The sequence below is a fragment of the Staurois parvus genome, unplaced genomic scaffold (assembly GCF_062004578.1).
Source record: "Staurois parvus isolate SC_StPar_1 unplaced genomic scaffold, SC_StPar_1.0 ptg000136l, whole genome shotgun sequence".
Classification (NCBI taxonomy): Eukaryota; Metazoa; Chordata; class Amphibia; order Anura; family Ranidae; genus Staurois; species Staurois parvus.
The window spans coordinates 7,137,635-7,163,474 of NW_028317932.1; the positions used below are offsets into that span (position 1 = coordinate 7,137,635).

Genomic DNA, 25,840 nt, shown 5'->3' on the forward strand with positions numbered 1-25,840 from the left:
GTGTGGCTGGGCTGCTAGAGGACTCCCATCTCATTTCCCACATGAGTCTCCTGTCTGTGAACATGATGTTGAAGTGCTAGGCTACAGAAGCAGCATGCAACATGCATCTGTTGCGCATGCCTTTTGATGGACAGCATTTCATTGGAGCTGCTCTGGACACCTTTTAAGACAGCAGCATGAGCTCCAGACGCTCTATAAGTTGGGAATCAGCTTGAATAGTAGCCAGATCCATTTTCGTGGTCTTAGATGGAGTTTGGAAGACTAGTGTCATGCCTAGGGCAAGCAGAATCTGCCAGGGAGAGCAAGATGTTCGAAAAGGGTCTAAGCATTGTTAAGAAATTATAGTTTTAAAGTGATGCAAATATGAACCAAGATGAATTATTTTACTCTCAGAACTCCATGCAGTGGATGCAGCATGCGTTCAGACCCTCAGGGCAAACTGGTGGAAACCATGAATTTTAAATTGTAGCCCTTATAATAAGGTAGCTTCAGCTGCTCAGCCCACACAGCCTACTCAAAAGTGGGTCTTCAGAGACAGGGTCACATCTGTAGCTGTTCCAAGGCACCAGACCTAAAGTGCTGTGTAGCTAACTAACACAGTATGCTTAGGTTTCAGCCCAGTGCCAAAAGGTCACATTTTAGCCTAGCTCCACAATTGTCCAGTCCAGTGGGGACTGGGTACAGCCACCAAATCTACTGCAGAGGAATTGAAGATCTGGATATGGGTATTGTGATCAGCTTAACCAGCATGTAGAGGATTCTTAATTAAAGAACAAAGGTAACGTTGAATGAAGAAAAAAAAACTTCAAAAAGTTTAGATGTTTTCTCATCAAAAACAGAGAAAAGATATCACTCCTCCTGGACACTAGCAAAAACCTAAGCCAAGCTTAGGACCAATTTTACTGGGATGGCTACAACTGGTTTTTCAGTGTCCAAATCCTCCTGTAGGAGACAATATAACCCAACAGTCTCTAAATTCCAGCGTCCCTTAATGAACGAGAAAGAAAAAACTTTTTGGGGTATACATACACTTTAAAATAATGAGGCTAATGAAAGGCACAATAACAAGTCCAGTGTAGTTGAAAGGAGCCATTTAAAGCCAAAAACAACCTTAAAAATCAATCACATTGCTTTCAATTGTAAGTAAAGCCCAATTTTCTTTTAATACGGCGCTAAAATGACAAGATAATAGAGTAAATGAATATATCTAGCATCTATATCTATATCTAGATGCTAGATATATTCATTTACTCTATTATCTTGTCATTTTAGCGCCGTATTAATTGTTATATATATTTTAGTTGATGCTTTTGGTGCTGTGGCTGTGGCACCTTTAATACAGGCTGCTTCTATCATTTATTTTCAAAATAGTGGCGCAGGAGATTGTTCCTTAATCATATACACATACCAATTTTCTTTTATTATTATTTTCCCCAAAATTTTAGGGAAATTAACTCTCTCAATTTTGGTCATCCCTTTATTCTATGCATCACATCAAAGAAAAACAAAAACGATTTGAATATTCACTTTAATTATCCACTCACACAAAAAGCATTTTCACATGGTTGGGTATTGAAAATGAACAGGAATTTGCTTTTCACATTTGGATAATTGAAGTAAATTGAAGTGAATATTCACAACTTCTTTAATAAATCAGCTTTTTCTACAAAGTTCCACATCTAGGCATCTCCTAGATTGTAAGCTCGAAAGAGCAGGGCCCTCAATCCCCTCATGTTTTGCATTGTATTGGTATTGTTCTGTCACATGTTCTGTCCCCCTTTGTAATGTACAGCGCTGAGCGAACTATAAATACTGTATAATAATAATAATAAGTTGGGATATACGTATAACATTTATATCCATTGCTACACAGCCTTTTGCTTTCTTCTGGCTGTCACCGTAGGCAAAAAGAGCTATCAAAATTGCACTTGGTAGTTTTCTTCCACAGGATTTATGGACAAGGAAGATACCTGTGTGTTGAGTGTGAAAATACCAAGCCTCACATTTGCCTCCTTTATTTGTTGTGAAACTTAAAACTTTCTATGTTTAATCCTCTCTTACATAAAGCAGTTGATGAAAATTATTTCATTTATGTATAGTGGCATTTTAACATCTGTGTAGTAAATATAAACCTCCGTCTGTTTTTTTGTGGGTTCATTTATTCAGTATTCAAGCAGATAAAATCAACATTCAGTCATAGGTGCTAGACAGTACAAACTCATTAAAACAATGCTGTGTTAGAAACTGACTTTGAATTAGAGCAGTAAATAGGAGTTTTCACATTACATAAGCTTTCCAGAACTCTGCTAAAATATTTGTTCTCTCATCAAGCTTACAGGGAATATACAGAAATGTTCAGCTGCTGTAAAAATTGCTGGTGGTTAAAGTCAGTTCACCTTGCTATATTATTAGGCTAATGGTCTATGCCAGCCTGGTTCACAGAAAAGCTAGCTGTGACCAATAACCACTAGCAGTTAAAGCATGACTCCAGTCCTCTATTCTTTTGGGAAGGGTCAGAACCTCTGTCATATTCTTTTCCAGTTTACACAGTGAGTATAACAAGCACGCTTTGCTGCATATATACAGACTGATTTTATTACTGTAGGTTTATTAACATTTAACTCTATGCAAGATCTGGCAACATCTGATGTGGAACTTACACAGATTAGTGCAGAGTGGAGAAGAAAGGCAAGTATCAGTAAATAGAGGTGTTCTTATAATAGAGCCTTTAAATTTTGCCATTAATGGGCAAATTGTGGTAAGCAAAAATGTTTTGTTTTCTAACAATTTTATCTCAGCTCCAGATCAACGTGAAGTCAAGAAAAAAGTGCTTACTGATCTATGAGAGCTTTTGCTGTTGTTTTCAATTACACCATTTAGGTATGGAATACAAAGACATTTTTTTTTCAATCATTGCCCAGTAAGACTGTTAAAATTATAAACCAACAGGTTTTTATAAATATTATTGTTGTTTTTATAACACTACAGTGGGGTTATGGTGTGTGACCAGTTTAGGTAGAAAAAGAAAAAAACTGTGCTTTACCATTGTCGGAGGTGGTATTTTCTTTCGTTCTAAATACTGTGCATGGTATCTGCTTTTACAACACTTTATTCATGTCACAAAACTTGATTACAAAACACTTCATATCACAGTGAGGCAACCATACCTGAACATTAAATATAAGATCCCACAATTCTTTGAGTAATTTTATCTCCTCCCGGCATTTCTTCATCTGCTTGTAGTCAGGAACTGCCACTTCAAACAGATCAGCAGATTCCTGAAGGTGTTTCACTTCCTGTTCCAGTTTTCGAAGGTCTAGATTGGCCTGTGGGATAGATATTACAGAAGTATATTTTCTTTGTAAAATCAAGGCAATAAAAAGAAGCATCAGCTGCAGCATGGACAGAAATGTCAAACGGACCAAATTAAAAAAACATTTGTTTTCAGATTTCATCCGCCGGGTCAAAAAATATACCAGCAACCATATAGTATCAGGGCCTCCCAGATTCTTCTGACTTTACAGATTCTATCCTCCTAAGGAGGCTTGGCATTGTTAAATTTCCAAAGATACTACTATGTCTTCCAGCTGGTATGCATCCATTGGTGTTTATGTGGTCACAGCACTAAGGGTCTCTTCTAATAAAGAACATTTACATTTAATACATAGACAGGCTATATATACTGATTACGGTACGTATATTTTATCAGTTTTGGTAAAAATCTATAAAGCCAGCTAGTTCCACAACTTGCCCAACTGTCTTCCCTGTCAAACCTATTCACAACAGCTCTGAGCTTGTACACATCCTTACTGTTCCCCATGGTCTTCACTGAGTAAAAGTGTGACTGAAAAATGTACACCAATTACATTTTTAATCATTTCTTACCATGAAATAGGAACTTGGAAGATTTGACATTTGGTTCTTGAAACACGTCCAACACTGAGGAGGTTCAGTTTGGGCTATGTGATTTACCAATCCAACCCTCTCCACTACAGCAGGTACTGCTTCAACCTACCCATACACAGTTAAATAACAGATTATACAATACTCTTCTATGAACTGTTCTACACCCAGGGCCAGTGGAATGGAGATATCTTAGACATAACTGAGCAGGGATGAAAGGAATTCTCAATTTCTCTTTTTTGCAGTTATATCCACAAGATGTAAAAATATCCAATTGCAATATTTCCATGGAGCTTATAGCACCCCTGCAAAGCTGTTTAAAATGGGGATAAGTGATGTACATTTCTTTAAATGGTTAAGAAAATATATCATAAAAAGTTTTAAAGTCTAAGTAATATTCCTGAACATGTATTGTTGTGGAAAACTGTATGAATTTATCTAAAAAGCATCAGATTCGCCATGTACAAAGCAGTCATACAAGCCACTCTGTAACTTATGACAAGGCAACAGGCTCTTAGGTGGGAGAAAGCCATCAGTAGACAATCAAGGGACACAAAGACATAAAATCCTTAACAGATTCTGTTTACTTTATCCAGAAGTGTATACGGCTTTTGGGCAGCATATGAGAAAGGAGCTTCCTGACAAAACTTCTCCCTGAAGATATTCTGTTTCATCTGGAAAAGATAACAACAAAATCATTTTTATTTTAAAAATATGTGAATGAATAATAATGTCACAACCTTGAATGACACTTACATCAAATGCAGCACATCTTTTTCTGATAACAGAAACCTCTAGTATCTGTAGAGGAGCCAGGTCATGCTTCACAGTAATGGCAGTTTTCTTTGTATTGTTCCATTTTTCAGGCAACTCCTACAGGATATTATTATTATGTTATTTTGCAGGTTTTATATTGTTTGCACATTGCTTTACAAAATAAAGAGAGGCAGTACGGTAACAATACAATTTGGTACAAAAGTGCTGGGAGGGCCCTGCTTGTGAGCGCATACAATCTAAAAAGGGAGGAGCAAAAGGTGATAACTTTGAGGGAAGAAATTGAGAAATTAAAAGTACAGTTTTCTGGTGGTGGCAGAATACTCTTCCCTGAAACCAACAGCATTCAGGGTTCATCATAATCAATAATATGAGTAAAGCAAGAAAGCACATAAAAATAAACCTCTATATTATACTCCATTTACATCAGATGCACATCTACTTGTTTGTGTGTGTTGGAAAATTCTCCCATTACTGTCTAAGAGCAAAAGAGTGAATAGAGCAGACAAAAGAAAAACCCCAATCTGCCCAATCCTTAGTGATAGGTCAACCTGTTATCATTGCTCACATGCCCTACATGGACATTCACCATTTATGTGATGTCATTTGTCCATATAGACTGGCCTTTGTTGTTGGGTACCATTTAGAAAACAGGTACCATTCAAATAAGAGTTACAGTGCTTAAAAAAAGTATCCATATCCCTTGAATTTTCCACATTTTGTCATATTACAACGAAAAACGTAAATGTATTTTATTTTGATTTCATGTGATAGACCAACACAAAGTGGCACATAATTGTGAAGTAGAAGGAAAATGATAAATGGTTTTCAACATTTTTTACAAATAAATATGTGAAAAGTGTGGCGTGCATTTGTATTCAGCCCCCGAGTCAATACCTTTTGTTGCAATAACAGCTGCAAGTCTTTTTAGGGATGTCTCTACCAGCTTTGCACATCTAGAGAGTGACATTTTTGCCCATTCTTCTGTGCAAAATAGCTCCAGCTCTGTCAGATTGGATGGAGAGCGTCTGTGAACAGCACTTTTCAAGTCTTCCTACAGATTCTCAATTGGATTTAGGTCTGGACTTTGACTGGGCCATTCTAACACATGCATATGCTTTGATCTAAACCATTCCATTGTAGGTCTGGCTGTATGTTTAGGGTCGTTGTCCTGCTGGAAGGTGAACCTCCACCCCAGTCTCAAGTCTTTTGCAGACTCTAACAGGTTTTATTCTAAGATTGCCCTGTATTTGGCTCTATCCATCTTCCCATCAACTCTCACCAGCTTCCCTGTCCCCGCTGAAGAAAAGCATCCCCACAACATGATGCTGCCACCACCATGCTTCGAGGTGGAGATGGTGTGTTCTGTGCAGGGGCACTGCCCGAGGGCCCTGGGTCAGTAGAGGGCCCCATGAGATGCCCCTGGTACCTTTTTCATAGGCTTTTTTGAGTTTGGGCAAGGACACAGGGGCCCCATGATACCCTATTGCCCGGGGGACCCATGAGTTGTCAGTCCCCCCTGGTTCTGTGTGATCTGCAATGTTAGTTTTCCGCTACACATAGCGTTTTGCTTTTCGGCCAAAAAGTTCAATTTTGGTCTCATTTGACCAAAGCACCTTCTTCCACATGTTTGGTGTGTCCCCCACATGGCTTCTTGCAAACTGCAAATGGTACTTCTTATGGCTTTCTTTCAACAATGGCTTTCTTCTTGACACTGTTCCATAAAGGCCAGATTTGTGGAGTGCACAACTAATAGTTATCCTGTGGACAAATTCTTCCACCTGAGCTGTAGATCTCTGCAGCTTCTCCAGAGTTACCATGGGCCTCTTGGCTGCTTCTCTGATTAATGCTCTCCTTGCCCAGCCTGTCAGTTTAGGTGGACAGCCATGTCTTGGTAGGTTTGCAGCTGTACCATACTCTATTTTTAGATGATGGATTGAACAGTGCTTCGTGAGATATTTTAAGCTTGGGATATTATTTTTATAACCTAACCCTGCTTTAAACTTCTCCACAACTTTATTTCTGACCTGTCTGGTGTGTTCCTTGGCCTTCATGATGCTGTTTGTTCACGAATGTTCTCTAACACACCTCTGAGGGCTTCGTGGAACAGCTGTATTTATACTGAGATTAAATTACACACAGGTTGACTATTTACTAATTAGGTGACTTCTGAAGGCAATTGATTCCACTAGGTTTTAGTTAGGCGTATCAGAGTAAAGAGGGCTGAAAACAAATGCATGCCACACTTTTCAGATATTTATTTGTAAAAGATTTTGAAAACAAACCATTTATCATTTTCTTTCCACTTCACAATTATGTGCCATTTTGTTTTGGTCTATCACATCCAAATCCCAATAAAATACATTTACATTTTTGGTTGTAACATGACAAAATGTGGAAAATTTCAAGTGGTATTAATACTTTTTCAAGGCACTGTAAAAAATATGGTGTGGCATCTGATAAAAGCCATTGAGATGCTCCAGTTTTCATAAATATGATTTTGTTATGGACCAGCCGGCGGTAGCCTCTAGCGCTCCACAGACCGGAATTCCCCAAGGCGCGGAATCTAAGCCCCGACCTGCTTGTTCACCAGGGCCCCTGATGTTGGGGATGGACTTGGAGCAGGCCGAAACCAGGTTGCGGCCCCTTTGTGCAACCAGTTGTGGTAGAAGCACTTGCCGGTGGTATATAGCAGGTGAGAGCCTGATGTGAGGAGGCAGGGTGAGCGAAGTCAGACAGGCCAGGTCGGTAACCGTGGAGGTAGGACGGTACAAGCAGCAGGCAGAAGGATAGACAGGTCACAGGCCAGGTTCGGTAATGGGAGATCAAACGTGCAGCATTAGGCAGGAGAATGGTCAGACAAGCCAGGGATCAGAGCAGGAGATAGACAGCGAATCAGGGTCAGGCAGGGTCGGCAACAAGGCAATCTCTTAGGAAACACAGGATACAGGTAAAGACCATACGGCAACTTGTGCATAGACATAACCTGTTTAAATAGGGCGCCCTGCGCCCTCATTGGTGCCAGGCGCGTGTCCGCAAGCGCCCAGGTACTAAGGCCCGCACGCTAGTGCGCCCCGGCATACCGCGCATGTGCAGACCTGTGCACCGCAGTAAAGCCTGGGGTCCCTGATAGATTTACTATCAAATGACCTCTGTGATGATGAAGCTGAGTAGTACCAAATTAATTAATTACACTCATGATTGGAAAGTTTTCAGAATTCAAGCTATGGATCCAAAGTTCTTTGGTATGGAAGGAATGACTGAAAGAGAGCTAATTTTTTAGGTTACTATTGACATATTTAATATAAATATATATACATATACTGTATATACACACAAACACAAACGGAAACAAAAAAATGTATGCACATTAACAGCTGTTATCTATGTCCTTTTTAAAAACCAGAATTTAATTACGGCAGCAATGTGTAGTATTATGTTTCCCCTAAAGATGTCAGTAGTTGCACCATTGTTGATGTCATCATGTGACTGTCAGGACAGAGTCAAAGAGAATGGCGGAGGTACGTTTGACTTTTGAGCAATGCAAGACCATTTTGAAGTGGTATTGTAAAGTTGAAAATGTGTGTGAAGTTCAATGACAATGGTGACGTGAGTTTGGAACAGAACTACCAAGACGACTAACACTCTCTGTGTGATGTGCACAAGCAAAGATATGGGAGGCATCTCACAGCAACAAGTTCTACTTCCATGGATATGGTGTTGCAACAGGTTACATACGCACCTTCAAAAATTGTGCTGTTGAATTCCATCCACGTTCCCAGACCTAACACCCCTCAGTTTTTATCTATGGGGAACACTAAAGGATGTGGTGTACCGTAGAAAACCACCTACACTGACTTCACTAAGGGAAGAAATTGAAACATCATGCGGAGCAATTCCTGTGGACACTCTGGGTAATGTTGTTTATGTAATAGCTGAAATCAAAGGTGTCTGGATGCCAATGGTGACCACTTTGAGCACCTAATTTGATTGCCTAATTAAAACATGACTTACAGCTACCCCCTTGTGTGTGTGTACAGTTGCAAGAAAAAGTATGTGAACCCCTTGGGATTACGTGGAGTTTTGCATGAATTGGGCATAAAATGTGCTCTGAACGTCATCTAAGTCACAACAATAGAAGAACACAGTCTGCTGAACATAATACTACACAAACATTAGATGATGCCATGGTTTAATTGCACATAACATGTAAACATTCACAGTGCAGGGAGGAAAAAGTATGTGAGGCCCTAGCTTAATGACTTCTCCCAGAGCTAATTGGAGCCAGGAGTGAGCCAACCTTGACTCCAATCAGTGTGATGATATTGGATGTGTTGCTGACAGCTGTCCTGCCCTTAAAAAACAAACACACACCTGCTTTGGGTTTACTGGTTTCAAGAAGCACTGTCTGATGTGAACCATGCCTCGCAGAAAAGAGCTCTCAGAAGACCTACGATCAAGAATTGTTGACTTGCATGAAGCTGGAAAGGGTTACAAAAGTATCTCCAAAAGCCTTGATGTTCATGTGTCCACGGTAAGACAGACTGTCTACAAATGGAGAAAGTTTAGCACTGTTGCTACTCTCCCTAGGCGCGGTCGTCCTGTAAAAATGACTGCAAGAGCACAGCGCAGAATGCTGCATGAGGTAAAGAAGAATCCCAGAGTGTCAGCTAAAGACCTACAGAAATCTCTGGCACATGCTAACATTTTTGTTGACACATCTACAATAAGGAAAACATTAAACAAGAATGGAGTACATGGGAGGACACCACGGAGGAAGCCATTGCTGTACAAAAAGAAGATTGCAGCACGTTTGAAGTTTGCAAAAGAGCACCTGGATGTTCCACAGCACTACTGGCAAAATATACTGTGGACAGATGAAACCAAGATTGAGTTGTTTGGGAAGAACACAGAACACTATGTGTGGAGAAAAAAAGGCACAGCACACCAACATCAAAACCTCATCCCCACTGTGAAACATGGCGGAGGGAGCATCATGGTTTGGGGCTGCTTTGCTGCCTCAGGGCCTGGACAGATTGTTGTCATTGATGGGAAAATGAATTCCAGAGTTTATCAAGACATTTTGCAGGAAAACGTACAACCATCTGTCCGCCAACTGAAGCTCCGCAGAGGATGGGTGATGCAACAGGACAATGACCCAAAGCATACAAGTCATTCAACAAAACAATGGCTGCAACAGCACAGAATACGCCTTCTGGAGTGGCCCAGTCAGAGTCCTGACCTCAACCCGATTGAAATGCTGTGGCATGACCGTAAGAGAGCGATTCACGCCAGACATCCCAAGAATATTGCTACACTGAAACAGTTTTGTGAAGAGGAGTGGTCCAAAATGACTCCAGATCGTTGTGCAGGTCTGATCTGCAACTACAGGAAACGTTTGGTTGAGGTTATTGCTGCCAAAGGAGGGTCAACCAGCTATTAAGTCCAAAGGTTTACATACTTTTTCCTCCCTGCACTGTGAATGTTTACATGTTATGTGCAATTAAACCATGGCAACATCTAATGTTTGTGTAGTATTATGTTCAGCAGACTGTGTTCTTCTATTGTTGTGACTTAGATGACGTTCAGAGCACATTTTATGCCCAATTCATGCAAAACTCCACGGAATCCCAAGGGGTTCACATACTTTTTCTTGCAACTGTATATATATATATATATATATATATATATATATATATATACACATATACACACATATACACACACACACACACAATATTGCCAAAAGTATTGGGACACCCCTCCAAATCATTGGATTCGGGTGTTCTACTTACCTCCATGGCCACAGGTGTATAAAATGAAGAACCTAGGCATGCAAACTGCTTCTACAAAATATTTATGAATGGGTTGCTCTCGGGAGCTCAGTGAATTCAAGCGTGGTACTGTGATAGGTACCTGATTAGGTCCAGCCGTGAAATTTCCTTGCTACTAAATATTCCACATTTAACTGTTAGTGGTATTATAACAAAGTGGGAGCAACTGGGAACAACAGCAACTCAGTCACCAAGTGGTAGGCCACGTAAAATGACAGAGCGGGGTCAGCGCATTCTGAAGCGCACAGTGCGCAGAAGCCGCAAACTGTCTGTAGAGTCAGTAGTTAAAGACCTCCAAACTTCATGTGGCCTTCAGATTAGCACAACAACAGTGTGTAGAGAACTTCATGGAATGGGTTTCTATGGCCGAGCAGCTGCATCCAAGCCTTACATCACCAAGTACAATGCAAAGAGTCGGATGCCGTGGTGTAAAGCACACGCCACTAGACTCTAGAGCGGTGGAGACGTGTTCTCTGGAGTGACCAATCACGCTTCTCTGTCTGGACCTGTCTGGGTTTGGAGGCTGCCTGACAGTATTGTACCAAGTTTAAAGTTTGGTGGAGGGGGATTATGGTGTGGGGTTGTTTTTCAGGGGTTGAGCTTGGCCCATTAGTTCCAGTGAAGGGAACCCTTGGGGCGTGAGCATACCAAGACATTTTGGACAATTTCATGCTCCCAACTTTGTGGGATCAGTTTGGGGATGGCCCCTTCCTGTTTCAACATGACTGCGCACAGTGCACAAAGCAAGGTTCATAAAGACATGGATAAGTGAGTTTGAGATGGAGGAACTTGACTGGCCTGCACAGAGTCCTGACCTCAACCCAATAGAACACCTTTGGGATGAATTAGAACAGAGACTGTGAGCCAGGCCTTCTCGTTCGATATCAGTGCCTGACCTCACAAACGTGCTTCTGGAAGAATGGTCAAACATTCCCATAGACACACTCCTACACCTTGTGGACAGTCTTCCCAGAAGAGTTGAAGCTGTCCGTAAAAAAACCTTTTATGGCTGCACAATATCTTAAATGCTTATTGATTAAACAAAGATTTTATATCATTAGTAAATCAACAGATATTAAACAGCAGTTTGAAAAATGTACAAAATGTAAAACCCATTATAATTTCATCTTAAATTGTTCTGTCTAGAGGTGATTTTGGTCAGCTGCAACATCTCCTAAACCTTCAAACACAGTAAATATACAAATAGTTACCTCGAGCTGTGTATAAATATGGTCTGGCAGTTTTTGTCCATAACTCTCGAGCAGAGCAATGGTCTGCTTAATAGGATCAAATAAATAATCAGTTGATGCCTGTCTGTCTCTCACAGCTAGGAGGTGCTCCATGACTCCAACCAGTGCTGTATAATCTCCCTCCGGTATCTTGAGCTGTAGACCAGAGTCAGTCACCTTAATAAATTCTTCCAAGTCATTCAAACTATAAAAACACAAAAAGGATCAAAAGGTCAACTGTCAAAACATTTAAACACTAACTGCACTTTCACCAAACATTACATAATTGTTCTTGCCTCTGAAGTCTGTAAGAGCCAGGGTAGATGGGATTTTGTTGACTTTAGAACTGCTTTTGTGTCTAAGCAAGCCTATTGGAATGTATAGGCTGCTGAAGCAGGTCACATGCAGGTCATCTGCACTTGCTTTGAATTTTAAATGATCCCAGAGGCATCTCAAATTTTCATCAAAGCACCTTGCATTCTTCCATCTAAGCCCATCAGTACAGGCCATACAAGATGTCAGTATGGCCTTTATTTAATATAAATACCTTTTGCTAGCACCTTTAAAAGGGTGCTCATTGAAGATGGTAGACCTACTCTACAATGAGCTGACCAGCCAATCTCCCCAAGCAGATTTTGAAGCACAAAGTAAAACTCAGAACCAGAAGCCCGCAGCCAATGTTGCTGGGTACAGGGCTCATCTTCAGAAATGGTAATCCATCATACTGAAAGTTTTCAGAGGCTACGTGGATGAGTACAAAATGTATCATTTTTAGTCAATGAAAAGTTCTACTTCAAAGAATCAAAATCACTTCTAGAAGAATCCTGAGCTGTAAAAGAATGGCATTTATGCTTATCATTTAGACAACCCATGTCTTCAAACATACTACTGCTTTGTTACGTCCTGGATGCTGCAGGTATTTTACACTTTCAGATGTGTTGATCACCTGCCCTTCTCCCACTGTATGTCTGTAGTTAGGTAGAAACCAGCAAGAGGAAATACAGTGTGAGAAGCAAATATTCACACACCTGAAGTGAAGAATACCTGAAGCCATTGGGGTACAGCAAAGTAGCATCATTTAAAGACATGGGCAACTAGAAAGATAAATATACATGATCTTTGTTTTTACAGCCCAGGCTTCTTTACAAGTGACTTTGTATTGACAGATTAACTTAAGCATTCTTACTTCTATTAACATCTACTATTATGAAAAAAAGCATGTGGTTTCAGACTATTCTCAAATTCACTCACATGTAGACTATTCTCAAATTCACTCACTCTGTGCCTGTTAGGGGTATAGGGTGGTCTGTCCTGATATGGTGTAGACATGTTTAGGTGGGGTGGGGGTTGTCCATTGTTCACTGCCAAGTGATTGTTCATTGTTCTCTGCCATGAGGCTGCATCTCATTGTTCTAGCAAACTATTATGGGATGTAATGTTTGTGTATTGGTGTGGGGGTTGGTCATTGTTCACTGCCATGTGCTGCATCTCATTGTTCTGTGTCTTGGTTTGGTGGTGGGTGTTTCCAGCAGCCCTTGCCTCTGATGGGAGGGCCTGCTGATGTGTTTCCTGTTCCTGGTTGTATTTCCCCGCCCTGTGTATATATCTTGTGTTTGTGTTAAAATAAAGCAGTTGAGTTCCTGTTTTAAGAAGAGCCTGGTGCTGTCTATTTCCTACATGATCAGTGGTGGTGTCCGTGGATTTGTGTTCGAACAAGGAAGCTGGAGTATAGCGGAAATACCCAAGTGCGGTCTGGGTCCTTTTTCGTTACTACCATCACCAAATTTCTTTGGGTATATTTAGACTGCGTATCATCTGCCAAACTGCATATCACCTGTCAACAACGAATCTGAGAAGATGCTCTTTAAACATCCAGCTCCACTTCCTTATTATGAGGAGCATGCTTGTTTTAAAAGGCTTCATGTCCAGCTGGAACCAACTCTCAAAAACCTTGGTATCTTCAGAAGCAAAGATCTGGGTGTAAAGATTTTCATAGATGTCAATCTGAAACAAGTAAACATAAGTTTTGTCAAATGTCCTTTTCTCAAATATGGCACAGTCCATATTTCTGTAAAATACACTTCTTGCCTGCTCTTTAAACTGCTCAATAGTAGGAGGACTCTCTGGGACCCCATCATCCTCATGTGCTTCAATTTCCTCAGATGTCAGCACATGACCATACAGGAGAAACTGTTTCATGAACTCAGATCTGTCATCCGTCCACAGATAGGAATATGAATCATAGGTGCTTCTGTAATCTAAGACTTTGCCAATGATGGTGGTGACCTTCTCCATAATTTCTTTCCGAATTTCGGAAAGGTCAGTCATCTCATCGAGGTCATTCTGTAAAAGACACACAGAAAAATAATAAAGCTCCTGAAGACAATTTCAAGTATAGTATGACAAGATACTGTATATAGTAATTTAGTCTCAATTAAAATGAACAAATTCAGACTTTTTTTTAATGAAGCCACTTCACTAAGGGAAATGTCTGGCTGCACTACAATTAATCCTGCTCACCTCCATTTCTCTACAGGACCCACTTCTCTTTAAAACAATGGAGGGCAGGGAAGAGCATGGTGAAGAACATGGAAGGTGGGGATGAGTGTGGAGAAGACAAGCAGTACTATGCAAAAGCTGCAGTACTGTGAAGAGGACCTGTTCTTAAGGATGATGAGGACATGAAAGGCAGGAGGGAGCATGGAAAGTATCACTTCATTCCTTGATGAAGTCAAGTGATCAGTGACAAAATGCAGTGGATGAACCCAGGCAACGATGCTTCCGGTCACTGCCAAGACCGGACGTTTGGTTTGTGAGTTCCACTATCTTCACAGTATCGAATTTTGAATGTGTTGTGTATCCAATTGTGGGTTTTGTTAAATGTGAGTGCACTTCTTATTTTAATTTAAACAAGTTTTATACTGGTTTACACTATGGAAATCTTCCTTTAATTTTTATGACCACATTGGTGGAGTATATTGCGGAGGGGAGCAGATTTTGTGTCAGGATTGGAAATTCTCTTATGGAATTTATTAGAAAGCGCTGTTAGACCTGTATGAAAGTATAGGTCTATGCCTAAGGTACGCGGCCACTTCTACACAGGTGACACATGGGAGCTTGAGCATGGTGAAGTGGAAGGGACTTATTTAACAAGGACTTATCTAAGGGGGCTTATTTAATATCTTGGATCTAGAGAATTTCCATTATTCATATCTGAACTCTGTTTACCATATTTTTGATGCATGGACAATATCTGATAGTACTATGGGACACAAATAATTGTTCACATTTGGTATTGTGTTTACTATTGACACATTGCTGTTCCTACACTTTATTCCCTATTTTTAATTTTGCTGAATTACTCTCAGCATAATTGGGTATAAGTTGATTCACTATAGTGAGCACATTTAGAACTTATATTGACATGAATTTATATTAAGATATTTTTATCTTTTTATTTGGCACACGTAAATGTTTGGTTATGTAATGAATTATATTTTTGGTTTATTTATTTTAATGTATTTATCATTGTGGATGAGAGCAAACACCATATTAATCTTTTTTATCCATTGTTGTGGGGACACATTTAGCTAATGCGAGCAGCTGCTTGAGATGACACATTAATCATTTTGTTATTAGTCATTGCACATTTTGATTATTTTTATGCACTTTTTGACACATGTATAGTGGTAGCCTCAATAGTTTTCTATATCACTGTTAAAAAAAATCCTCAGTACTACGAAGTGGACCTGTGGTGGATAACTAGGAGGAGGTGGCGAGCAGGAGGCAGCATGGGGAGGGCGAGAAGTGCTGTTCAAACTCTGCAGTAGTGTAAAGAGGGCCTGTGCTGGAGGATGTAAAGGGCAGGAGGGGACACAAGAAGGGTTAGTAGAGCTATGTAAACTTTATTTCTTTCATATCACAGGGAGCCATTTTTTTCAAAAAGTAGAACTCTAAGCAAACCCCAAATCCAACCACTGTCCAAATCTTGTAGACTTCACCTCCGCAACATCTCCAAGATACGCCCGTTCTTAACCTCTGAAACTATTAAGCAAATTATTCACTCCCTTGTTATCTCTCACCTTGACTATTGTAACTCCCTTCTCATTGGCCTACCTAATCGCAGGCTATCCCCTCTTCAGTCTATCATGAATGCTGCAGCCAGACTCATCCACCTTACTAACCATTCCATATCTGCCATCCCTCTCTGCTAAACATTCTACTGGCTTCCCGTTGCCCAACTAATAAAATTCAAAACATTAATAATAACATATAAAACCATTTATAACTCTATCCTAAATTACATCACCAATCTTGTCTCCAAATATCACCCAAACCATCTTCTCTGCTCCTCCCACAACCTCCTGCTCTCTAGCTCCCTTGTCTCCTCCTCCCATGCTCATCTCTAGGACTTCTTCAGAGCCTCCCCCATCCTCTGGAACTCTCTACCCCAATCTATCAGACTATCTCCTACTCTGCCCACTTTTAAGAGATCTCTGAAAACCTCTCTCTGCAGGGAAGCATATCCTGCCTTCAGTTAATAATGGAATCTTCTATTCCTCCTACCAGTCCATCCCCCACAGTTATCACCTTTTGTACGACCAGTCCCTTCCTCTTAATTTGTAAGCACCAAGGAGCAGGGCCCTCCTATCCCTCTTGTATTGAACTGTATTGTCTCCCTTTATATTGTAGAGTGCTGAGCAAACTGTTGGCTCTATATAAATCCTGTATAATAATAATAATAATTTCACATTTCTTGCTTTTCAATTTTATTGTAGATGCTCTTTAAAGTAAAACATTTACCTGGTAATTGTCCACTCCAAAATGTTTTGCAATTCTTTTTACTTGTCCTGACATTTTAAATATGTCACCCAACAGCTCCTCCATAAGGTCATAGAGACCATCTCCATCCTCCTTCTGCAGTGAAGGCTTAAATACAATTTCATTACCACTGAGTGACATTTGTGCCTCAAATAAAGGTGCTGGCTTTAATTTATCATCTGTGTTCTCTATAAAGAACTCCAAGGAATGCAGAATAGTGTTGTATAAGCCATCTGTTACAATGTCATCCATGTATTCCACATAGATTTTCCAGGAGTCCACATCAGGAACAGCCTTTAAGAGTTTCATATTATCCTGTGCAATGAATTAAAGCAATACATCAGTCAAAACAAACACCATAAGAAAACCTAGGCTATATGGAGTCAGCCTTAAATGAGAGCTCCAGAAATGTATGTACTAAAATGCAAAGCACCAGCACTTGCCTGCTGTTCTATGTGGAATGTGGAAGGGTTTTCTTTATGGTCAGTGTATGCAGTCTACAGTAGTAGACTGTTAAACCTTCACTTCAAAATAAATTGTGAAAGTTCTAAGAATAGGTCACATGGTCCTGCTGTTCTTTTCCAGGAGATGCAGGCATGGTGGAGCGATTTTGGCAAAGGTTCTAGTTGATGATGGTATTTAGTTAAGTGGCGGACATAATGGTGGATACTGAAATCTGCTATGCCTTTAGGGTATATACACCATCTGGCAAACTGTAGAGCATTATCTGGTACTCTAGGTGACAGTTGTATGTGTGTAGTGTTGGGGCATGTTCACACTAATGAGTGGGCTGCATTTGCATTGTATCTGCATTTAGGAATTTTTGCTATGAGTAATTTGTAAATAATTAATCTCTATTGTGAACGCACATTACAGAATACAGAGTTTGACATGTTAAATACACTAAAACAGCATGTTCGGATCAAAAGCATTAAAATCAGTTTAAGCACAGTACTGTGCTTGTTGTCACAACAAAAATTACCTTTAAATGTATGTATAGTCAAAATATTTTCAGTTTCAGATACAATAGCGAAAGGTTAAACCCAGTTTATTTTTTGATGTCTGTGTCCCACTGGGGAGATTTATTTTTACTTCCTGTCCCAAAAACAAAAGGATTGCTCTACAAATTGAAGGAAATTGCCCTGCTAGAAAGTTGTCACCAGAACATGCATTTCTATTGAAATACCTTTTCCAACTTCCTGTTCTGATGTCAACTGTAAATTTTGCATTCCCAATTATTGTTCAGATCAAATAGAGAGGATGAATCACCCTAGCAGAGACAAAGATAGTGAAAATAATTTGACAAGATGTCTAGTCCTTTCCTACTCTATACAAAGTCATTTTAAAAGCTTTGGATATACAGAGGCACTTTGATTGGCCTTCAGTGAACACTGGGAGATAGACACAGAGAAGACTACTGCACAGAATTAATCTCCTTCTTGACCCTGGCCTTTTGCCAGTGGTGAAGGAACCCAAACAGAGCATGCATCCATTAGGTTTGTTCACATCAAGCTTTACCATAAACATGAGAACTGCCAAGATCACATTAGAGGTTCACATAAGAGCTCCGATCTGTCAGCACTATTGGTCTACTATTCTTCAAGTAAATAAACTAAACTCCCAATCTTTTCAGAAGGCATATTACTGTATCAAATGTACAGAAAATAATTAATTTTTAACAAAATATCAAACAATATAAGAGTAGTAGTGACACCAATTAGGTTGAATTAATTTTTCTAAGACTGATCCTCAATTTTCTTTTTAACCACTTACCTTTCTAAGACTGATCCTCAATTTTCTCTTTAACCACTTACAGGCTAGTCCCATACCTGGTCACACTGGACTTCAAGTGTTAGTACCAAGATGATGCCTGCAGCTGCAGGCATCATCCCAGTATCATTTTTAGTGCAGATGGTTGCCTTTCTTGTAGTAGAAATCGGAACGGCTAACTAGCCGCTCAATTGCTATTACAAGCAACAAGAGTGGACGTCTCCCCGCCTTCAGCAGCTTTAATGGGAGATTCCCGTCCCATCCAGAATCCCAATCCACCACCTTGCTCATTTTCTCTCAACCAGCAGACTCTCTACCTCCGGGAAGGAACCTTTGGCTCCGTAAATGACCCTTGGTATTTTAAAACAATTAGCAGGCTTCTACAATATTTTTTAATAGTACAAAAAAAACCCCAGCAAATTTCAAGTACCTCAGCCAGGCCACGCAGTTTATATCCATCTTCTTGAATTAATCTGTATTTTTTATTGACTCGCTCACTTTTGTCCTCTAAATTGATCAAGGCTTCTTTCTTGTTTTCCTTTCGGGAAAATAAAGCCTGCTCTGCCCATGCGTTCATGATCTGCTGCATTGTGGCTATGTTGTCCTTTGACTTCTGTACTCTTCTCTCCAAGTCATACACTACAGATTTTACTTGAACAATGTAATCCCAACAGTCATCACGATTCCATGTATAGCATTTCTCAGCATCTATCAGCTGTTCATCAATGGTCTCCATGTCATCCTTAATTAAGGGGTATTCCACTTCTAACACAGTTTGCTTTAGTTTATTGTACCACTGTACTAGAAGGTCCAAGCCTCCAATATACTGTAAAAAAAATATCAGCACAAGAACCAGTTATTATATTTACCTATAAACATTTACCAACTTCTCTGCTGCCAATTAATTGGTACAACAAAGGGTGCAGCTATACCTGAGCATGAAGATGACAAAATGTGAGCTATATCCCAAGGAGTATACCAGCATAGGGAGTATGTTAAGAATTTTAACATTGCAATAGGTGCAAAAAGTGACTTTAAAGGGTAACTCCACTTTCATGAGAAAAAAAGTAGCAAATAAAAAAATAATATAGTGTATACAAATGAAACTTACTGCAACTGAAAATGACCTTTCCTTTTCAATCTGCAGAGCTGTACTTTTCTGTAAAATGCAATGCAATATGGCTACCTGGATGCATTCTGTACACAGACGGTGTACAGAACGCCCCCCTGAAAATGTAATTTCCAGTTTGTGTGATTGGCTCACTGATTTTCCTAGAAGTCTGCACTAAGATACAAGTTAGATTTTTGGCATTTCCTGCAAAAAAATTAAATTTTTGGTGAGATACTCCCAAGGGGAAATCATGTATAAAGGTATACAGACCCTGCCACTTTCCTCATTAGAGCCCTGCAGCAGCTGGTTAATAATTATAAAATCAGTGCCATACAAATCCACTCTGCACATAGACACAGACAAATAGCTATTTCTTCAGAACAACAAAAGGTAGGAATCCTTGCAGTGTACATAGATCACCCAGAGGGGAAGGTCTTTTATCAACAAAAAGTGGAGTTACTCTTTAAGTAACATTGGCTACAGATATCTAAAGACATTATCTATACTGTATGTAGAAAGGTAGGCACTTTCAAAAAGGATGCAGCTATGAATAACTATAATATACAGTATCAAAAAATATATATTAACCATAATGATTGTTATATACAGATAAAAAAATTATTGACCAGGAACAGGTTTTAACACTTTCAATATAATGCAGACTATTCACCAAACAATATTAACCTTGTTCATGCCTCAGGTTTTGCCTAATCTCTCAGTTAAGCACTTCTCATGAATGCATATAGGCAACTAGTTCTCCTTTCAGTGACACAACAGTGATTTAGACTTTAAAATGGCTGCTTATGCTTTGTTCAGACACAAATGGTCGGTCCACCCTGCACGGATATCCGGCTATTGGTAGATGCTGGAGGGTTAAACCAACAGACAATTTCTTATATCTCTCAGAGAAATCTAAGCACTTGGGGTCTGCAGCCATTAAGAGGAAGCCCTGCACTGCCTGTTGAATATCTCAATTAATTGTTATCATGGATAATGCACCAGGAGATGCTGGAACACACAAAGGGGGCAGGAACATGTAAAGATATTATGACAGGGAGATCTCACAGTTGGGATATCCAATATAAATAAGGATCCAGGGTCTGACTTAACACACTAGCCTCCATGTATCTGACCAGTAACACATATCCTCTATTAGAGTGCCCCCGCTCTGGATGAAGAAGCACAGGGGGCTACATCACTGTCAGTCTGGGGGGGGGGGTGTTAAATGTACTAGCAGATTTAAATACACTAACAAATTGAGCACCCCTGTTAGTGGTTTGTTTCTTCTCTCTGAACTGATACATCTGGAAGGAAGCCTGTTCTTGTGAAAAACAACAGGCTTACTAGCTGGATCACCAGATGAAAATAGAAGAAAAGATGAAAAATGAATGCAGCCACCACATCTAAGAATTAGTAAGGTGCAATATAAAACAATGTTTACTTTTGGGTTTAATGCTGATTTAATAAGATCAATACACACTGACATTTTAGCATGAACCTTACCTTGTGTAGCATTTCTTTCTTCTCAAATATTTCCAATGCAGCCTTGGGAATATCTGAATGATTTAATTCCTGAAGATACTTCACTTCCCTTAATACTGCTACTAGCTGCAGCACAAAACACAGAATATAATAAATAACATTTTATGTAGTGCTCTTTAAGCCTACATGTCTGTATCTTTTCCAATTTGTATTTATAGCTGGAATTATCAAATATCCATTCTACTACCGTATTTTCCGGTGTATAAGACGACTTTTCAACCCCTGAAAATCTTCTGAAAAGTCGGGGGTCGTCTTATACGCCGGTGCGAGCCGGTGTCAGGGCGGCACTTTTTCGAGGGGCGGCGTGGCGCCGCCCCCCCTCCTCCTCCAGCTGACACTGACTAAGTACAGGGGTGGGCAGAGGGGCTGCTGTACCTTACCTGGCTCCGGTCCCACGACGATCCGGTCCAGGAAGCGCGGCTGCTCCTTCTTTCAGTTCGGCCGCTCGATGGTCACGCGGCCGCTCGGCTCCGCCTCCTCACCGGTGATTGGGTGCCAGCACTGGAAAGGCACACAGGCAACCAATCACCGGCGAGGAGGCGGAGCCGAGCGGCCCCGCGAAAATCGAGCGGCCGAACTGGAAGAAGGAGCAGCCGCTCCTCTCCCCCACTGACACTAACGATGGGGCACTATTCCTCCTCCACACTGACACCAACGATGAGGCACTGTTCCTCCCCCACTGACACCAACGATGAGGCACTGTTCCTCCCCCACTGATACCAACGATGGGGCACTATTCCTCCTCCCCACTGACACCAATGATGGGGCACTATTCCTCCCCCACTGACACCAACGATGGGGCACTATTCCTCCTCCCCACTGACACCAACGATGGGGCACTATTCTCCCCACTGATACCAATGATGGGGCGCAATTCCTCCCACTGACACCAATGATAAGGCACAATTCCTGCCACTGATACCAATGATGGGGCACTATTCCTCCCACTGACACCAATGATGGGCCGCTATTCCTCCCACTGACACCAATGATGGGCCGCTATTCCTCCCACTGACACCAATGATGGGCCGCTATTCCTCCCACTGACACCAATGATGGGCCGCTATTCCTCCCACTGACACCAATGATGGGCCGCTATTCCTCCCACTGACACTAATGATGGGGCACGATTCTTCCCACTGACACCAATGATGGGGCACGATTCTTCCCACTGACACCAATGATGGGGCACGATTCTTCCCACTGACACCAATGATGGGGCATTATTCCTCCCACTGACACCAATGATGGGCCGCTATTCCTCCCACTGACACCAATGATGGGGCACGATTCTTCCCACTGACACCAATGATGGGGCACGATTCTTCCCACTGACACCAATGATGGGGCACGATTCTTCCCACTGACACCAATGATGGGGCACTATTCCTCCCACTGACACCAATGATGGGCCGCTATTCCTCCCACTGACACCAATGATGGGCCGCTATTCCTCCCACTGACACCAATGATGGGCCGCTATTCCTCCCACTGACACCAATGATGGGCCGCTATTCCTCCCACTGACACCAATGATGGGCCGCTATTCCTCCCACTGACACCAATGATGGGCCGCTATTCCTCCCACTGACACCAATGATGGGCCGCTATTCCTCCCACTGACACTAATGATGGGGCACGATTCTTCCCACTGACACCAATGATGGGGCACGATTCTTCCCACTGACACCAATGATGGGGCACGATTCTTCCCACTGACACCAATGATGGGGCACTATTCCTCCCACTGACTAATGATGGGGCACTATTCCTCACACACTGACACTAATGATAGGGCACTATTCCTCACACACTGACACTAATGATGGGACACCATCATTGGTGTCAGTGGGAGGAATAGTGTCCCATCATTGGTATCAGTGGGAGGAATAGTGCCCCATCATTGGTGTCAGTGGATGAAATAGTGCCCCATCATTGGTGTCAGTGGGAGGAGTAGTGCCTCATCATTGGTGTCAGTGGGAGGAATAGCACCCCATCATTGGAATACCATACTGAAATACCATACCATATTGAAATCAAATCTGATGTTTTTTCATTTTTATTTGGTGTGCGTTGGAAGAGGGGTAGTCTTATACGGTGAGTATAGCTCAAACCCTATATTTTAACAGGAAAAGTAGGGGGTCGTCTTATACGCCCAGTCATCTTATACGCCGGAAAATACGGTACTATAGGTAAATGGCTGCTGCACTTTTAATGCATAGCCATAGTCATAGCTGAACTTTAAATCATAGTCAGTCACTCAGTAAAACATTTTAAGAAGTGAATAATATGTACCTTGGGGTCAAAGTTGACAGAAAGAAGGCCATCTGCAGTACGTCTTAAGAGTGGTTGGTCTAGATTGAACATACAAATTTCATCAACCCCAGATATCCACTTTTCATAGGTCAGTTCCTCATGCTGATCTAACAGAGTCATCATCTCCATATATTTCTGATAAATGGATGAGGCCTCTAAGCTTTCCACACTTCTACAAAAGCAAAAGGTTATAAAAGAGAAAAATATAAGATTTTTTGCTTTTTTTCACTTCAAAAGAATCAAACTAACAGTTGCAGCTGTCACATAAAGTATGGATAAAGCATGTATCAATTATCTCTTTATCTACATTTCCATCACTTTGGAAGTGAAGGCCCTAATTCCAGATTGCACTTGCAGCATCACCTGTTGGTGAAGTCTGGTATCACAACTTCTGTCATATTCCACCATTTTTTTTAAAGAGATGGGATATCTGAACAAGACTGTTGGGAAAACTGCAAAACAGGAGAGGAATCTCTTTGCAATATTATAAAGGCAGCATCCTGCAATAGAACTATTATATTCACTTCTTTAGTGAGCTGCATCTTCGATTTTAACTCTACAACTGCAACCTCTGTCAGATTATTCAGCAATCAACGCTTCAGTTCTCGCCCCTATGTCACTGCTGTATGTTGCAGTAACGTAGGGATCAGAGCATGGAACCACTCTGTGCAGTGGGAGACAAAGACATGCTACACTACCAGATGTGTCAAATTTTACAGATTCTTATGGAGTAGGAGACACAGGCCACCAGACAGATGAGTATACTACTACTCCTACTGCAGGGAGCAAGCTTTGAGATTACTTTCAGACTTTACAGGGTCTCTTGATAATAATACTAATAATCTTGTTAGATGTGTCTGGTTTAGGATGTGCTTCACACAGTGGCAGCAAGTATTTTGAGGAAATCAAAAAAAGAGAAGTGTATGATGATGATTGGGTAGCAGGGAGTCCCTGATGGAGGTTCATTAACACTCACTCATGCTGGATAAACCTGAAATTGGACCACATAGTCTGTATCCGTTCTTTGAGCTCCTTGGTCCACTTCAAGATACCAGAGATGATTGGCATGTTTTTGTGTACAACACATGTTTCCACCTACACAGCAAAACACAAAACAGCGCAATGATATATAATGAGATGCTGCACATTATTTTTTATAGAGGTAAACACTACCTTTATACTGTACCTGTTTAACATGCTCATCATATAACAGCTTACACCTATCCAGCTCCTCACTGTACATTTGAAGAAGTGTATAATAGTTGGGGCTGAAGATATCCAAAATAACCTGTCTTTCCAGAAAATAACCAGAGATAGCCAGCAACTGCAAAGAGACATTTAACTGATAAATAAACAAAACTTTTTGTTACTGTAAAATAATATAGTTGATAAAAGGTGTCCCATAGAGTCCCTGAGCTTCCAAACTTAGGGAACTATACTATTCACATACCAATTTTAGCAGTGAAGTGAACACCTTACAAATCACTCGCTGACACCCCCTCCTCAATATTGGCTGCTTATATTAAAGCACAAGAGACGGTGGGCTAAATCGACATCTACCTAGCTGACATTGCAAAACATATCCTCCACCACTCTGCAATTATCCTAAATTATTCTGCTTCCATTCAGATGTTGCAAGCTCCACCCTGTGTTCATACCACATGCTCACCTTTTTATATTGACCCCAATGTCATATTCTGGTCATAACATGCCTTTTGCCCCACCATGGGCTATTAGATATCAACTCTACTCTGGGCTTTTTTCTTAATCTGCAGTACTCCACCAGATTTTATTCCACTCTCCGGTAGGTGCACATGAAAATATAAAACAGGAAAATAATAGTGCTCTCCATTGATACCTAATAGCCCATGGTGGGGCCAAAGGCATGTCATGACCTTAGTATGACATTGAGGTCAATATAGGAAGGTAAGCGTGTGGTATGAACACAGGGCGGAGCATGCAACAACTGGATGGAGGCAGAATAATTTAGCATAACTGCATATATTTACAGGAGTGAGGTGGAAATTACTAGGTGATGTTTGAGCAGCAATCAGCTCATATTTAAATAGTTTGTCACAGAGGTATTGTACAACTGCACTGATTGTTTCCTTTGCACAATTGCAAAAAAAGCACCCTGGATTTCAGGGTAAATAGGATGCACTAAAGGATTTGCTATCACAGTGGCAAGTTCACCTTTACAAATAATGAAAGTCTCTGTAACATTATTTGAAAGATACAGAAAAAGAGACGTACCTTAAAGGCTGATTCCAAGCCAGTACAGTCCTTAAATGCCAAACATATCATTGTTGCAATCTGTGTCTCTAGGTCCAATACTTTAGCCTTGAATGCAAAATAATCATTTTCAAACTCCTGCAATGAATTACAAAATGTTTAAAGTATTAGCATGTTATAAATAACAGGTTACAATTAACAGTTTATAAAATATTTGGCGATTACATATTGTATCATATAATTTATATTGTTTTGTATTAGGGTGGACATAAACAGGCACATCTTTACACACAACATGAACAAATAAA

General features: G+C 40.7%; 1 protein-coding gene across 1 annotated transcript in view; it reads right to left on the reverse strand.

Annotated features, from left to right (window-relative positions):
* DNAH11 (dynein axonemal heavy chain 11) overlaps positions 1-25,840 on the reverse strand; it is a 363,722-nt gene that overhangs the window by 279,557 nt on the left and 58,325 nt on the right. Inside the window, exons 10-22 of the mRNA XM_089673152.1 lie at positions 25,554-25,670; positions 24,487-24,624; positions 24,277-24,395; positions 23,280-23,472; positions 20,946-21,050; positions 18,762-19,157; positions 16,544-16,876; positions 13,829-14,083; positions 13,575-13,744; positions 11,723-11,945; positions 4,660-4,776; positions 4,491-4,577; positions 3,168-3,326 (exon numbers count right to left, since the gene is read on the reverse strand). Coding sequence (XP_089529278.1) covers positions 3,168-3,326; positions 4,491-4,577; positions 4,660-4,776; positions 11,723-11,945; positions 13,575-13,744; positions 13,829-14,083; positions 16,544-16,876; positions 18,762-19,157; positions 20,946-21,050; positions 23,280-23,472; positions 24,277-24,395; positions 24,487-24,624; positions 25,554-25,670 — 2,412 coding nt within the window. The remainder of the gene's footprint in view (positions 1-3,167; positions 3,327-4,490; positions 4,578-4,659; positions 4,777-11,722; positions 11,946-13,574; positions 13,745-13,828; positions 14,084-16,543; positions 16,877-18,761; positions 19,158-20,945; positions 21,051-23,279; positions 23,473-24,276; positions 24,396-24,486; positions 24,625-25,553; positions 25,671-25,840) is intronic.